Below are 16,146 nucleotides of genomic sequence, written 5' to 3'. Positions count from 1 at the left end.
TTAATATTAAATAAAATATTTGTTTCAGGTTATGTACCGGATTTCGACCGAAATTTCAAAATTCCATGGTCCGAAACCGGTACCGAAACCGAAATTTTAAACCTTGGTTATGAGGGGTGTATCAATTAAGAAAGTGTTTGATAAAGTAAAATACGGAGTGACATTATCAAAGCAAGGGAGTGTGTATATTTTTGCATACTTTATTTGGAAGGAAAAACACTTACATTTGTTAAGATGCAATTGGATTTATAATAAAAAGGATTGGTCCTCATTCTGGAGAATATGGAGTCAACAACGGAGACCGACCTGATATGGGACACGTGTACGGTAGAGATTGAATGATATATCGTTCTTCTCGTATGCTTCGAGGAAGCTCCCTCTATTTATGACATTACTTATCCTTTCTATTGCATCTGCAACCCTTTAAAGTTTAAACCATTTATTCCCAAAATGACCCTACTCTCAAAATTGAGAATTTGTGACTAGTCCCACCCCTTCAGTGTATTTATGACCAATCTTTTTACACTGCAACGGGTGTCCTACTAGGGAAAAGAGGGGGGGGGGTATATCATTCCTCTTCATTAAAGGGGTGTACTAATAAACAAAGGGACGACATTTATCTTTGATTTTTTTGGGTGACTAATAAACAAGCACAGACCAACTCACCAAAGTCATCAACTCTTTCTAATCACAATTAACAAATGAAGAACAAGTAGAACTGCAAACCGTCATTCAGCTCTAAGACGAAGGCAAAGAAAGATAGCAGCCAAAATCCACCCTTTTCTTATCAAAGAAGAAATCAATACCCAATTCCCCATTCCTTCAATCCCACAAATTTTTTAGCTCTAGGGTTTTATCATCAACACCCCCATCTTGATTTGATTGATAAAAATCACACAATCTTTACTCATTTCCTTTCCTTTGTTGTGTATTTTGCTTTGGAGATGGAGAGCTCAGTTGGGTTTTCATTAGGGTTTCTGGGTCTATTTTTTGGGGCTTTAATTTCACCAATTTGGGCGAGATTCATTGTAGAGAAGAACAGTCTGACTGTGACTTCACCGGAAAACATTAAAGGGAATTACGATAGCGCCATCGGGAATTTCGGAATTCCTAAGTATGGTGGAAGCATGGGAGGGGCTGTTGTATACCCTAAGGAGAACAAAAATGGGTGTAAGGGTTATGAAGAATTAGGGATTTCGTTCAAGGCGAAAGCCGGAGCTCTTCCAAATTTCGTGTTGGTTGATCGAGGAGGTAAATGGGTTTTTATTATTTTGTGTAATTTTGATCTATTGATTACATGGGGTAGTGAAATTTTACTGGTTTTAGGTGGGTTTGGTACTTATTTCAGTTTGAAGGTGTGTAAATATCCTGTTTGGTTTTACAATGGCTGATGAATTCTGTGGCAATTTGCTATTTTTTCCCATTTGCATTTTATGTGTTATCTGTTTAATGCAATTTTTTTTGGGATTTTGATGTGATTCTAATGTTTCCTTTCTTTATTTTTTCATTTAGGCCCTGTTTGGATTGCAGGAATTTTTTTGGAAAAGTCGGGAAAAGAATCCCCACCCCCTCAAAATGTCATGCTTTTCTATTGAATTGAATCACAGTAGTTTAAGTTTAATTTACTGGGAACTTTAGTTTATATTGATATCCCTAAAATTTATCATTTCCCTTTAAATTGTGGAAATAAAATGATTTTCCAAGGGAAATTTTTATTCCTCTTATTTTTTTTTGCTGCAATCCAAACAGGGCCTTAAGGGAGAACTTTTGAAATTATTTTATGAACTTCATGGGCTCATCATTCCTAAAAGTATTACATTGTAAACACTGTACTTGAGAATTGAAATACAAAGCTAAGCTAAAAACAACCTCCAATGCCATTTTTCATTGACACACTTGCATCTTTGGTTGCTGAAAAATGTTACTTTCGTTATGTTTCTGTTGCTTCTGTTGCTTCTGTTGCGGAGTTTTATAGAGCAAGTTCTTTTGTATGTGGCCATTGAGTTTTTTTCATGGCTCTTCCGTAAGATTCTGCCTTCAATGATTGATGATCTTTCATTTCGGGTATTAAGTTGAGATGGAAATCACTACAGTGCGTATTGCACTCTTGGCCGTATCATCCCTTTTTCATAGTGAGGAGAACAGTCTAGTTAATGATCTGACCAATTGAGGGATCTCCATGGGGCTTTCTTTGGTTCCTATTTTGTTTGTTTTACTTTCCATGCAATGGATCTATTTTGGTATTCTTTTGGATTTTATGGATATGTATCCATCTTATCTTATAAATGATAAAGATGAAGTTCGATTTTTTGCTAATGATAAAGATGAGGTTGCATCCATTTATTACCTAAATAAGAAACTTAAATCAATTTTTTATAGCATCCATTAGCTAAAATTTATCATACTATACTTTTTATGCACATGCATGAAAGTCCTTATACTCTTCTTAATATAATTTTTTTGATATGGGCAGTATAACATTACATTTGTATATCCAATTATTTCACAAAAATATTAAGTTTTTAATATAGATCCTCATTTGCATTTGAAGTCTTTGAATTCTATGCTTTGGGTTGCTCAGTCTGGCACTCCATGGTAGATTCTTATTCATACCTCTACCCATGCTGCAACATAGCCAGGAATGTACAACTTTTGGTCTCAGTCTCTCTATTCTCAGACAAGAAAGTTACCTCCTCTCTGTTTTTCTTGATCTTTCTTTGCTTTTGTTGCTCCATGTACTGACCATCTCGGTCCTTCTTTTATGAATACAAGTGGCTACCATTCAAAAAATAAAAAATAAAAAGAAAATAAGAACTTTTATATGGATCTTGTGCAATATTATCATCAGACATCAGTCACTACACATACTTCTAGTGGACAGAAGAAGAGTTGTTCGAAGATTGCTGTCACATAGCACATTATCCAATTTCTCTGACTATTATGAGGACAATGAATTTGAGGCAACTGTATCTTTCATATCAGAATGATTTGCGACTGGGGCATCCTGTTCCTGATTTGCCACTGTCATTTTTTTGTCAGATGTGTTGTTTCTGTCTGATGCTATCAAGCACAATTAAGTGCTTTGATGGTTGGCATATCGACATCGGTAGAAAACCAAACTCTTGTTAGTTCCTAGGTTTATGAGCTCATGAATAGTGGACTTCTGATTTTAGATTGACCTTCTTCATGTTGTAAGCCTTGTCAACGTGACTTGGATTCATCAGGAAGGACAACCAGTCTTGCCCATGCTTGTGACTGAAGTTGCTTTTACTGATTTCACTTTGGAGTTTCTTTCCATTTTATAGACTTCAGGGACAATTGCCCATACCGTTATACCCCACAGAAATCTGTCCCTACTCATCATCCTTCGATTAATCTATATGTCTCTACCCATGACCCACACCCTGTGGCTATATGATAACCTGCAGTCTATAAAATCTACAGGTTTTAAAACCTGCTGTCCCTATCCAAATCCATGCCTTAAACCATGTTCCATCGACCTCAATTGTCCCTGAAGGCCTGAACAATCCAGAAACTACCCTTATGTCAGCCCCTTTCTTTGCCTGCCCAGAAATTCCAAAAAAGTTCCGAAAGGCCTGTAACCTTGCTTTTTTTGAATGATGAAGAATTTCATTAATAGATGAAGGGACGATGGAGATGGTCAATACAAGGAAAGGGAAAAAGGGAAAAGGGGGAAGAAAAGGCCTGTAACCTTGTTATCGACAGTCCCATCTTATCATCCAAACAATCTAGTTAAACCAGTACTCAGGCCCACTATTAATACTTCTAGTCCATTACAACCGGTCCCTAAAATCAGAACTATGAAAACCTGTTACAGATATGTTTGGTTCTGTTTTGTCGGCCCCATATTTTTGAAACTCCCCCTGCCCAATCGTTTACTTGCCCGAGTCGACTCCATTTTACCTTGCTGCATTCTTGTCCGATTCCGTATTTTGATCTACAATGTCCGCAATATTGAGATTGACATTTCTATCTAACCTCATGAGTGTCACATAGCTGCAAAGGAGTACTTTTTTTTTGCAAACTATGATGAAACTCCATTCACTTTCCTTGTATATTATTTTAGATTGTAGGGATATGTTATGAATTGTGCCTTTTTCCCCTTAAATATTGGAGCTATTGAATGCAGTCAATTATTGCTTCCAGTATTAGATCTTTTCTTCAAAGAGTACCAGCTCTAATGGGTTTGCGTGTTTTATGCTTCTTTACAGATTGTTTTTTCGCTCTAAAGGTTTGGAATGCGCAGAATTCTGGGGCTTCAGCAGTGCTTGTTGCAGATAACATTGAAGAACCACTGATAACCATGGATTCGCCTCGAGAGGATGAAGAGGCTGCAAAATATATTCAGAACATAACAATTCCATCTGCACTTATCGATAAAAACTTTGGTGAGAAACTAAAGAAAGCCATCAACAATGGGGAAATGGTCAATGTGAACCTCGACTGGAGGGAAGCGGTCCCACACCCTGACGATCGTGTGGAGTATGAGTTATGGACCAATAGCAATGATGAATGTGGGCCCAAGTGTGACATGCTGATGAACTTTCTGAATGATTTCAAAGGTGCAGCACAGATACTCGAGCGAGGTGGTTATTCGCAGTTTACACCCCATTATATAACTTGGTATTGTCCCCACGCATTCACGGCTAGCAGGCAGTGTAAATCCCAATGCATTAATCATGGAAGGTATTGTGCTCCAGATCCTGAACAGGATTTCAGCAAAGGTTATGAAGGGAAAGAAGTGGTTGTTGAGAATTTGAGACAATTGTGTGTGTTTAGAGTTGCAAATGAATCCAAAAAACCTTGGGTCTGGTGGGATTATGTAACTGATTTTAAAATAAGATGCCCTATGAGGGAGAAGAAATACAACAAAGAATGTGCCGAAACTGTTATCAAATCCCTAGGTATGCTAATCTTTAAAATGTGATCTTTTCTCAATAGGACATTATAATATAGTTCTTGCATTTGAGCAGGGCTGGAAAATAATTGAGGACATCAATTATTCTCAATAGGACAATTTTAATATAGTTCTTGCATTTGAGCAGGGCTGGACAGTAAGAAGATTGAAAAGTGCATGGGAGACCCAAATTCCGATTCTGACAATCCCGTTCTGAAAGAAGAGCAAGATGCCCAAGTAGGTGTCCCTTTATATATATATATATATATATATATATATATATATATATATATATATATATATATATATTATTTTTCTGTGTTTTCTTAAGAACTTTTGGTTGCTTCTTTTTTTTTTCTCCCAATTCTGGTGGATCTGTGGCTTTTAGCTACATCTAATTCTTCTAAGCTGGTATCTGTAACCTCTTTATATATTGCTGTCATATGATGGAATTTTTATCTAGGTTGGAAAAGGATCCAGGGGAGATGTCACTATATTACCTACCCTCATTATTAATAATCGACAGTATCGAGGTCAGTCTTGGAAAATTGTATTTCATTCCATGTCTAGGCGGTGTCTCTTTCTGACATGCAATTGCAGGAAAATTAGAGAAAGGTGCTATTTTGAAGGCTGTTTGTGCTGGTTTTGAGGAAACTACTGAACCAGCTGTTTGCTTAAGTGGTGGTGAGTTTGAGAAATAATATTGGGCATCTAGTTTTTTGAAACTTATAGCTCTTGCAATCTAATGTTTTTATTTGCAGAAAAGGTTTCTTCTGATCATAGAATCTTTTTCTTTCAGATATAGAGACAAATGAATGTCTGGAAAATAACGGTGGTTGTTGGCATGATAAGATTTCCAATATCACTGCTTGCAAGGTATTCTTGTAAATAATCAGCTTTATATGTGTCTGGCTGTTTCTTTTATTGATAGGTGAAGTATTTACTCAGGATACCTTCCGTGGAAGAGTATGTGAGTGTCCCCTGGTTCAAGGTGTACAGTTTAAGGGAGATGGTTACAGTGCTTGCGAAGGTATACTTCTTTTTTTCTCTCACTCTTACTCTCACTCTCACTATTTTGTGTGTGTAGCTCACCATTTTCTCTTCAAGAAACTTGTGAGATGTACCTAGTCATATTTACATGAAGTACATGTTTATCATTCCCAACCCAGCACGCGAGCATGGAAACTTGCTTTTTTTTAATGTTATCTTCTGAATCATGTAGTTTGAGAGAGATGGTTACAATACGTGTGAATGACTCATTTGTTTTTTACTGTTGTAGTCTTAGGAGGCTTTTTGTGCATACTGTTCAAAAGGATAAGAGAGTGTGGCCTTGTCATTCCAAAGCTTTCTTTCCAGTCAAGTCTTTCCCCATGAGACATTACTTCGTTGAAATCCATAATTAGTACCAATTGAGCTAAAGTTATTGAACCAAGCAAGAGGAGACTATTTCAATCCATAAATAGCCTTTTCATAATTTGCACACCTTACCAGACTCCCTGAGCGACATACCCTGGAGTTTGCTTCATGTAAACTTCTTCTTGTAAGTCACTATGAAGAAAAACATTGTTAGCATCTAGTTGCCACGATGGCCGGTCTTAGGTAGCGACTATCGGGATAATACATGCACAGAGTTGTGTTTGGCGATTGGATACCAATTGTTTGGGTGTAACCTTTAGCCACCAATCATGCCTTCATGCATTCAACAGTTACATTAGATAGATACTTAATATTAGTATACACCCATTGACACCCAACTTCACTTTTACTAGCTGGTAACTTGGTTGAATCCCTTGTATGATTTTGCTGAAATGCACTCATTTCACCATCCATTAGAATTAAGTGCATCCTGACAGGTTCGGGGGACGGCAATAGAAGAAATGAAGTTTGCAACAAGGTATTGATTGCACAACTGTTTACCTTTACGAATAGCAATATGGACACTCTAATGAGTATAATCAGCCGTGTAATCCGTAGACAAAGTTGACAGTCCAGTAGGAGGCTATCATGTTCTGTTATTTTCACCTCTTACAAACTTGTAATTGTTTCTTCGCGACAGTGCTTGGACTTGGTATCTCAGGAGAAGAGGCAACATTATCTAAAAGTTGAACCAGGGTTAGTAATGGTGGAGGAGACACAGGGGATGCACAGATTTATTTATTTTTGAATGCTCACAGGGGATGCAAGATTCGAGTTATAGAAGGTGTATCCCCAAAGAAAGTGACACCGATACAAACATATCTCTCCTTGGATATGGGATTGTAACATTGATAATGTTTATGAGTATGGGCCCGAAAAAAATACATTTGACTGCCCATGGATCAAATTTATCTAATCCTAGTCAAGAATGGACAAAACAAACACAACCAAAATCCTTAGGGATAGGAAACAAGTAACTGTTAGGAAAGAGCCCGAAATGAAGGGACTTCTCACATTAGATTGAGTAGGGCATATGAATGATCAAATAACACACAATTAGGTTAACATAGAAAGTCCAATTCATTCCCAAACCTATGTAGAAGTATCAAAAACTATGGTCTGAAGTGCCTTTTTACATAATTTTTAAAAATATATCAAATCTAATCCTCCAAAATATTTTGAAATTCTCATTTAGGGCTAGAATTAAAGATCCAAGTTGAATTCAATGGTTGAAATTGAGTCAATCTGACCATATGATTTTTGATCAGATGCATTCAGAATATTCCCTTTTACGTTTATAGAAAAAAACTCGTTTCAATGGAAATTTTGATCTGAAGGATCTACAAAAATAGGAAAGTTCACTTATCTGATGGTTGAGATCAACCAATTCGATAGTTGGATTCACGATCTGATTGGTTGCCCTAGTTGGTTAGCAAAACCCTTAAGTATAATTTGAACTTTGCAAAGTAAATTCAAAGATCTTAGAAAACTTCACTTTTTTCGGCAAATATCACAATTGATGGTTTAGAATCTTTAGACATCACCTCAATGGGAGAGAATATAGAACGTATAGATCCCAGAGCATCACACCAACTGGACTGAAGGCATCATATCGACGGGCAATTAAGAAATTATTTAAAGATCTAAAGGTGGTATCATAAACAATTTTATGGGAGCAAATTGGGCTCTCCTTTATTCTAATTCAGTTAATTGATGTGCCGACCCCAACTAGTTTGGGACAAAGGCTCAGTTGAGTTGAGTTGACTGAAATAAAGAGCGTACTAACGGTAATGATGGACCCCATTGTCCTAGCTAACTTTTTGACTTCTGTAAGGGATGCCCCCATAATTCTCTCCTACTTGAAAAAGACTTGGTACCGTTGAGTATGGGGAATGAAAGTGGTTGTAGGAGTCATGACCAGCTTGCTCGAACTCTTCTGCAGTGGTCTATGCTCAACAGAGAACGGTTTTCCATTCCATCAAATGAGTTATTTCCATCGAACAGTATTATCTGCCACTCACTTCTTCTAGTAGACATAATCTTATTGGTGAACACATCTTTGATGTATTCTTCGGTGCTGGTGGTAGACACAAAATTTTGTTCATTGGTCTTTGTTGCATCATTGGACTCGTCATTTTCTGTCTCGACCTTCTAGTAGAGATTCACAAGTTTCCCTTTCAATTCCACAGATTATTATCGATAACTTCTTTGAACATTTGTTGACCATTAAATGAATGGTATCCCAAACCTGTTCGGCTCTTCTTTTTCGCAGTCTCTGTCTTTCTCTTTTAGCAATGCTTTAATTTCTTGGACTGAAGTTGCACCTAAAGTAGATTGCATCATTGCATTTTCTTGTGTTAAGGTTTCATCCATATTGATCCTCATGCGCTTCCCTACGACTCTACGCATAGTTTCTAAAGTAAGTTCTTCAATTTATCCTTTCAGTTTAAATTTGACATCTTGGAAAGCATTGATTTCCTTCGCTGCCATATTAAGCTTTAGTAGCTCACTTTTAGCAACCTTTCCATTTCAGACGCATTGAGTAGTAATGCATTCTAAAAGCTTCGATATTGGTGGTAGACAAAATGTTTGTTTAATCCATCTCGATAGCATCATCAAACTCATCTTTCTTTCTCAATCTTGTAGTATAGATTCAAAAGTTGCCTTTTCAATTTGATAGATAGTGTCATCAGAGATTCCTTTGTCATGATAAAGTGTGGAAATTTCGTGGGAAAAGACTCATTTATTGAAGAGTCATTTCGAAATCCCATTCCAACTTAGATTCCATAAAAAAAACTCCGATTTTGTGGTTTACAATTCGGCTCCCGTTTTCCTTCCACGTCAGCAGACAAGGATCCAACAATCCCAGTAGTCAAATGTGCTTTTGGATGAAAAAAGCAACCAAACGTTGTATTGGATTTCAAATCCTGTCCAAATACTTCAAAAATTCCTACTTTTTTGGCAACCAAACAGGGGCTTAAGCAATTGTTATGCACAAAATGCATGGTATTTTGGACCTATTTGGCGCCCCCTTTTTGCAGCCTCTCGGTCCTTTATCAACAATGCTTTAATTTTTTGTTTGTTTTGGAACTGAAGTTGCACCTCAAGTAGATCGCAGTCTTGCCTTTTCTTGTCTGAAGGAATTCTCCTTATCAATCCTCACATGCACTTCTCCATACGTAGTTTCAAAGTAAGTTCTTCAATTTAGCTTTCTCGTTTAAATTTGGCAGCTTTTATTGCGTTGCCATTTTAAGCTTTTGTAGCTCCCTTTTAGCGACCTTAACTTTCCAGGTACTGTGACTAGTAATGTATTATGTAAACTTTGGTAGTGGTAGTAGACACGATTTTTGTTTATCCGTGATGCAAACCCAGGGATTGCAGGATTAATTTCTAGTAATTTAGGAGCAATAAAAGGGCTCTAATTCAGTAAAGCAGCTGACATGCATTCCCAAATCCACTTAAATATAACATAATAATCAACTTCAACTGAGGTTCTAGAAATTCTAAGCTCACTCCCAAATCCACATAAACATAACATAATATTCAACTTCAACTAAGGTTCTTCGTAGAAATTCTAAGCTCTGGATTTTATTCATCAAATTGAATTTAAATAACCTAGACAGCTTGCATGCAATAAATCCATAAACAAACGAGGTAGTTAAATGAAATACAACACACCTTAAATAATGTTTTGACAATAATCATATCTATGAAATAATCTAATCCATGGCTCAAATAATACTTACATGCGGATAGGGTGCGGTAATAGGCAATGAGGTTAGGCTTCTAATTCAAGATCGAGATCGAGAGGGATTTCTTTCTTGATTTTCCTAAACTAGGGTTTATGGGGCTATTGGGTTTTTATATGGAGAGGGTTTGGATTTAAGTGGTGGACAATGGGGTTGTGGTCTATAGGATAAAAGACTTCTTTTTAAAGGCTTTAGATGGATGCCTGTGCATCTTGCAGAGTCAATGTATAAACGTGGCATGTCTTGCGCGGTCTGCCACTCCTCTGGTGCCTTGGCCGACTCTGGATGGGCTGAGTCTGGCAGGGTCCGGGTGGCCTGAAACTGTTGACTAGCCTACTCGACTGCTGGCTGAACTGCTGAGACTGCCATCCTTTATAAGGGCATGCTACTTTCGGTGGAAGGGGACTCTTTAAATGTGATCTGTTGGCTGAAAAAAATCGCAACATCATCCATGGAGATTCGTCAAATATTTTGATGAGGTGATCTGCGAACTCGGTGGCGGATAGTTTGGATAGGGAGGGTGTATCTAAAGAATCTTTTGCTCTCTCTGATTCCCTCCCCCCTTGATTTGTTGTTTTTGTTTGGAATAGTTGTTTCCTTTTCTCTCTTATTCTGTAAGCTGACGATCTCAGTCTTTTCTTTTATAATAATATTTTGGCTACCATTAAAAAAAAAGGCATGCCAGACCCTAGTTCGTTAAATACAGGGAAATTACACACCACTAGCATAATCCACAAAAGTTTTTGATATCATCCTGATAGGCACCTGTTTCAAATCATCATTGTAAGAGCATGAACATACCTTAGCGTGTTTTAGGGGTTCAAACATTAAGGATCCGTCACATCACTTACCTCGATTGAATCAAAAGTCCCTCGGCTCCGATCCAAATCACCTAGCATTTAGAATCACATAAAAATCAAGGATGCAACGTAACATGAGCATGCATATAGGTACGGGCACAAAAAGCATGCAAAAAACCCTCAATTGGAAGAAACCCGGCTCGAAAAGAGGTCTCTTGAACGGTTGACCGGCCTAACTACAGTCGACCATGCAGTGCCTCAGTCACGGTCGAACGTGCTTAGCAATTTGGGGTTTTCCCTTGTGCGTGATTTCTTCCGGTTTCACAAACTTCGAAGGTTTATAACTCAATCACCGCTTGCCCGAATTGAATTAGGCTAGACTCGTTGGACCCTCGTGACGAGAGGATTCCGACAAGTCTAGTTCGCGTGCAAGAAACCCGCTGGACGACGATTGGCGGCGAGACATGGGCAAAAGCACCGAATCCTTACAACATCCTAATCGGTTGCCGGAAATGAACGCGGTTGGTCCCGATGGAAAGCTTAAGGTGCGAGGTTTCACCAGAAACTTGACGGGAATTCTCCGGGTGACGGAACAAAAAGGAAATCCCATTATTCCTTTAAAATAAGTTGTTCCAATGTAAATCAAAGAGAACACATGAGATACAACTTATGCTATGCTTGTTCATCTTCTTACCTCAATTTGATTCTCCGATTGTGAAATCTCCTCTAGGCTCCTCTCTCCCTTGAGTTAGGGTTTCTTCTCCTTGGTTTAGGGCTTCCTCTCTTTCTACGTCTATGATTTCCTCTAAGAGAAATAAAAGAGGAAAATAAATATTTATATGATATTTAGAAAATCTATGCTCCAAATGTAATTACGAAACCTATCCCTCCATTTTTTCAAAATGGCTAAATTGCCCACAGAAACTTCAAAATATTAAATAGGAATTTTAGGGGTATTTCATTTAGGGTCTCTAATAGGTGGGCTGGTGGGTTTTGGGTGACTAAAAGGATGGGGAATTAGGTTTTCTATTGGTGAAGTTTATGGGGAAGGGTTTTCAAAGATTTGGTTTTGGCGGATTAGGGTTTCAAGCGTAGGACTGATGCTTATGTTGCAAACCAATGGCTCACTAGTCATTTTCTTGGAAATTAGTAGGGTGTTGAATGCACCATTTTTTCATGTTTTAAAAGCGGCTAGTGATGTGCCAGGCATTTTTGTTAAGGAAGGTGCTCCGAGGAAGTTTTACTATTGGGCCATTCTCTGCCCCTCTAATTTTCGCTTATTTTTCTTGAAAATTTTTTGCTGTATCATTCCCCCAAAAAAAAAAAAAATTTACGGGAATACTATTAGATTAATTCTTCTCTGACTAGGATTCTCTTTTTGCATATTATTTTACAACACCTTATGACATGTAACACAATTCATTAAATCTTTCCATCATCAAGCAGCAAGTGGGCCTGGAAGGTGCAAGCTAAATAATGGGGGGTGTTGGCAGGCTACTCAAGCTGGAAACACCTTCTCTGCCTGTCAGGTTGGTGCACATTTCATAGTTTATTTTCTAAAAGACTTCGTTATACATTCTCATCTTTGCTGTCCACAGGATATTGGGGACAAGAAATGCCAGTGTCCTCCTGGATTCACAGGTGATGGTGTCAAAAGTTGCAAGGGTAAGTTATGCACTTAACAGTCATATTCATAGGCTATGTCAGGAAAAGATGTTCATGCCAATTTGTGGAAGTAAATAAATTGTATCAATATCAATCACGTAATATTAATCTCAATCGTCTTGGGTAGGTTTTCTGTTTGAGAAACCCCAACTGTGCTTGGAATTACCAATACACGGTTTTAAATTTCGACCGAAATGCTGAAATTTTGGATTTTGGACGGGGCTGACACCGAAAGTACAAATTTCGGTGTCGGCCCGCCCATATTTCAGCCAAAATTTCTGAAATTTTGGCTATATTATTATTATTATTTTTTCCCGTAATCCGAAATTTATGCTGAAATTTCGAATTTTAACGAAATTTGTTTTTTTACCGAATGTCAGCCGAAATTTCGGTTATAGCCAAAACCGAAACCGAAACCGAAATTTCAAACCTTGCCCATACTTACCTACCAATTCAAAATTTGGCAATATTTTCTTCTGGTTAACTGGTTTTGTTGTTGGCAGATATTAATGAATGCAAAGAAAAGAGAGCTTGCCAGTGCCCTGAGTGCAGTTGCAAGAATACCTGGGGTAGCTACGAGTGCACTTGCAGCGGGGGCCTTTTGTATATGAGGGACCATGACACCTGCATAAGTGGGTTCCGCTATTCCAATTTGTGATTATTTAATACAATCTTCCTGCCTATCACTGTTTTGCTTCATATGATTTGGATAATCATGCAGGTAAGAGGGCTAGCGAAACAAAGACGGCATGGGCTGCCATTTGGATCATTTTGATAGGATTGGCTGTCACTTCAGCTGGAGCATATATTATTTACAAATATAGATTACGAGTAAGTTTGCTATGTTTTCATTTTCCCTATCAGGGAATATTTGTTGTTTATTATGCCTCAGATTAAATTCATAGTTAGAATGGAATTTCCATGAGAGCCATTGTATCGTGCCCTTTTAGCAGTTGTTGATTGCAGACATTTTGAAAAGCATGCGTATTGTCCTCATTGAAATCCCAATTAAATAACTGATATGCATAAATGAAATTGGCAAAAAAAGTTTTCCGCCCTTATTTCCCTTTTTTATGTGAATGGCAATTTTATGCTTATGTTCCATTTTTTTACAACTCTGAGTTAATGCCATTGTATTTCATTTGTTTTGAAATTGAACAAGCTCATGTTATTGTGGTTCTTTGTTTTGAGTTTAAAACAATTTAATGTCATTGCATTAGAATGCAAAGGTTCATGATAAATAAAATCTTCTTTATGGATTTTAGTTTAATTTTTCGTGTATATTTGATCTGTCTTTTGTTTCATTTGGATTTTAGAAGGATAGTAAGGCACAAAGAATTCAGTAAACCTTTCATTTTGTCCCAAATTAAGCTATGATTACCTTGATCTATGTTAAGCGTAACACACTCAAATTATGATTAATTTTAAGACAGTTTTAGAAAGCGAAAAACAAAGCAGAGCAGTCAGCTGAAAAATGAAGCAAGGCATTAGTTTAGAACCCAAAGGCGTCTCAATTGAATTTTTTTTTCTTTTTTCAATAAAAAGAGTGAGATTATGGAATAAAAATTTGGGGGAATATAAGGAAAAAGAAAATAAGAAAAAGAAAAATCAGTGATAAATAGGAAAATTAAAAAACCGAGACAATTGCCATTCAAAAAAAACAAAAACAAAAACAAAAACAAACCGAGACAATAATAAAATTAAAAGATCAAGAAGGATCATCAACATTTATTCATGAGATCGTGTATCATAACAATATCTTTATAAAAAAAATCTTTATAACAATATCTTTATACCACACGTTAAAAATCTAATCATGACATTTAATGTTATACAGAAAGCAATTCATCATTCACTGGTTAAGTACATAACATGTAATATTATACAGAATGCAATTCATCATTCATGTATCGTCTAAAATATCCAGTTGATCTTTCACAAATAATTCATATAGAAGAAGCTTCTCGGGGATAGGAATACTCCATAACTTGATCTGAAATGGACCTTTTGTGTTGTGCTGATGAAAATAGTGATTCACGAAACCCTAGAATGAGAAACCAAATCACAATAACTTTGAGATTACAGGTTAGGGTATTTTCTGTTCCATTTTTTTTCCGTAGGGTTCTTTTAACCCTCCTCCCCATGGGTCGTGTGAAGCTTACACTTTGATGCTGGAGACAAATGCTTCACAAGCTTAAGCTTCACTGAAAGTCCTAATGGAAGGTTTTAACCCTACTCCCCACGGGTTCTGTGAAGCTTAAGCTTATTTTTTGTGTTATCTAACTTCAAAACTAAACTCATTAAGCTTCTGATAACTGTGTTTTAAGATACTTGTTCAGATACTTATCTTTTACCCATGCTAAAGGAATTCCAGATGCTGATGTGTTTCTTGCTTGTCTGAGATTTGTGTTTCTTGTATTGGTTTTTTCAGTCATACATGGATTCAGAGATCAAAGCTATAATGGCGCAGTACATGCCGCTGGACAACCAAGGAGAAGTCCCAAATCATGTCAATGAAGAGCATGCCTGAGAAGCAATTCGATTTAAGTCGTTCGATTCCCGTTGATGCAAAGAATATGGTTGTCTTACTATTCACCCATATTTCTCCCTTGAAACGAACTTCTCGTAAGAGTAGGGAGCCTTGCTCTGTAAACATATTGTGGACCAATAAACAAATTAAGCTAGATTAGATCCCCAGAGATTTATTAAGATTACAACCATGTTGTAGTAGAGAGACAGCGCGGTTTTGAACAGTTGGGTTTCAGAAATATCCAATTTCAGCAGTTGTGCAGTGAATGTATAGATTTTGTGGGCTGTGCTTGTATCATGTTTTCTTTCAATCATCTTTGTATTTCTCTTTATGGAAACTTTCTTGATGGGTATTTGATGGATATGCAAAATCAAAAGTATTTCTGTCTGTCTGGTCGAATTTTAAAGCTGTAAGATTAAAGCATCTCCAAATAAAGCAAAACTCAGTCTGAGGTGGACAAAAGTGTTCCTTTGGTACTTAGGCGTGCACTATAACTCCCTTATTGACTATCGTTTTAACACACACTATTTTTTCCTCTTTCTGGATGGCAAATATTTTTCACATGGATTGAATCAAACCAAATTATTTTTTTCTTGTGTGCTCAAACCACTAGGGTTTTATTAATGGTTCAACTCAGCTTTGATCCAGCAGACACGGATGAAGGGATTCCGAGTCAGATTAACTCAGCTGCTGAGGGTGTTGTCTTGACATTTCCCAAGCCTTGACAGGGGAAATAGCTATTTGATCCTACTTGAGAGTCAACTCAGGCAAGTAAGAAGCCTATTGCCATTGCCTTATTAGTGGAACAATGGTTTTGACAATTTTTCTGCATAAGATGTCAATTGAGATCCCATTATCACTAGGGTGCAAAACTTGGGTCCATTTTTTGGAAATCAGGTCGAGCTTTAACCATAAAATCAGGTCGGGTTTGAGTTGATTCCACTTCATTTTTAAGTAAAAGCTTAACCTGACCGAAATTGCGCCCCAAATTTTCACCTTTTTCATAGGTTTCCTTCTGCAAATCTAGGCGCAAAGGAGACCCCCTGGAGGCCTTCAAAATACAGTTGA

The 16,146-nt window shown here is 37.2% G+C and overlaps 1 protein-coding gene across 1 annotated transcript; it reads left to right on the top strand.

The window, feature by feature from the left end:
* Nucleotides 1-664: 664 nt before the first annotated feature.
* Nucleotides 665-15,409, top strand: LOC143876065 (vacuolar-sorting receptor 3-like). Its single transcript, XM_077377678.1, has 12 exons — nucleotides 665-1,251; nucleotides 4,233-4,925; nucleotides 5,067-5,155; nucleotides 5,382-5,451; nucleotides 5,519-5,602; nucleotides 5,718-5,794; nucleotides 5,867-5,948; nucleotides 12,330-12,412; nucleotides 12,482-12,548; nucleotides 13,052-13,180; nucleotides 13,270-13,379; nucleotides 14,980-15,409. Exons 1-12 carry the CDS (start codon nucleotides 945-947, stop codon nucleotides 15,076-15,078), a joined length of 1,890 nt encoding a protein of 629 aa, XP_077233793.1. The 5' UTR covers nucleotides 665-944; the 3' UTR covers nucleotides 15,079-15,409.
* The last annotated feature ends 737 nt before the right edge of the window (nucleotides 15,410-16,146 follow it).

Source organism: Tasmannia lanceolata, unplaced genomic scaffold (assembly GCF_043159265.1).
Source record: "Tasmannia lanceolata isolate RefF3 unplaced genomic scaffold, GAP_Taslan_0.1 ptg000004l, whole genome shotgun sequence".
NCBI lineage: Eukaryota > Viridiplantae > Streptophyta > Magnoliopsida > Canellales > Winteraceae > Tasmannia > Tasmannia lanceolata.
Note: the sequence above shows the minus strand (reverse complement) of the source record. Positions and strands in the feature narration are given on the sequence as shown.

What these genes read in the sequence shown, in the direction of transcription:
- LOC143876065 (XM_077377678.1), top strand. Translation starts at nt 945, where the DNA reads ATGGAGAGCTCAGTTGGGTTTTCATTAGGGTTTCTGGGTCTATTTTTT. An exon ending in TGGTTACAGTGCTTGCGAAG is followed by an intron (nt 5,949 to 12,329) that starts GTATACTTCTTT and finishes ATCATCAAGCAG; the next exon opens with CAAGTGGGCCTGGAAGGTGC. An exon ending in ACACCTTCTCTGCCTGTCAG is followed by an intron (nt 12,413 to 12,481) that starts GTTGGTGCACAT and finishes TGCTGTCCACAG; the next exon opens with GATATTGGGGACAAGAAATG.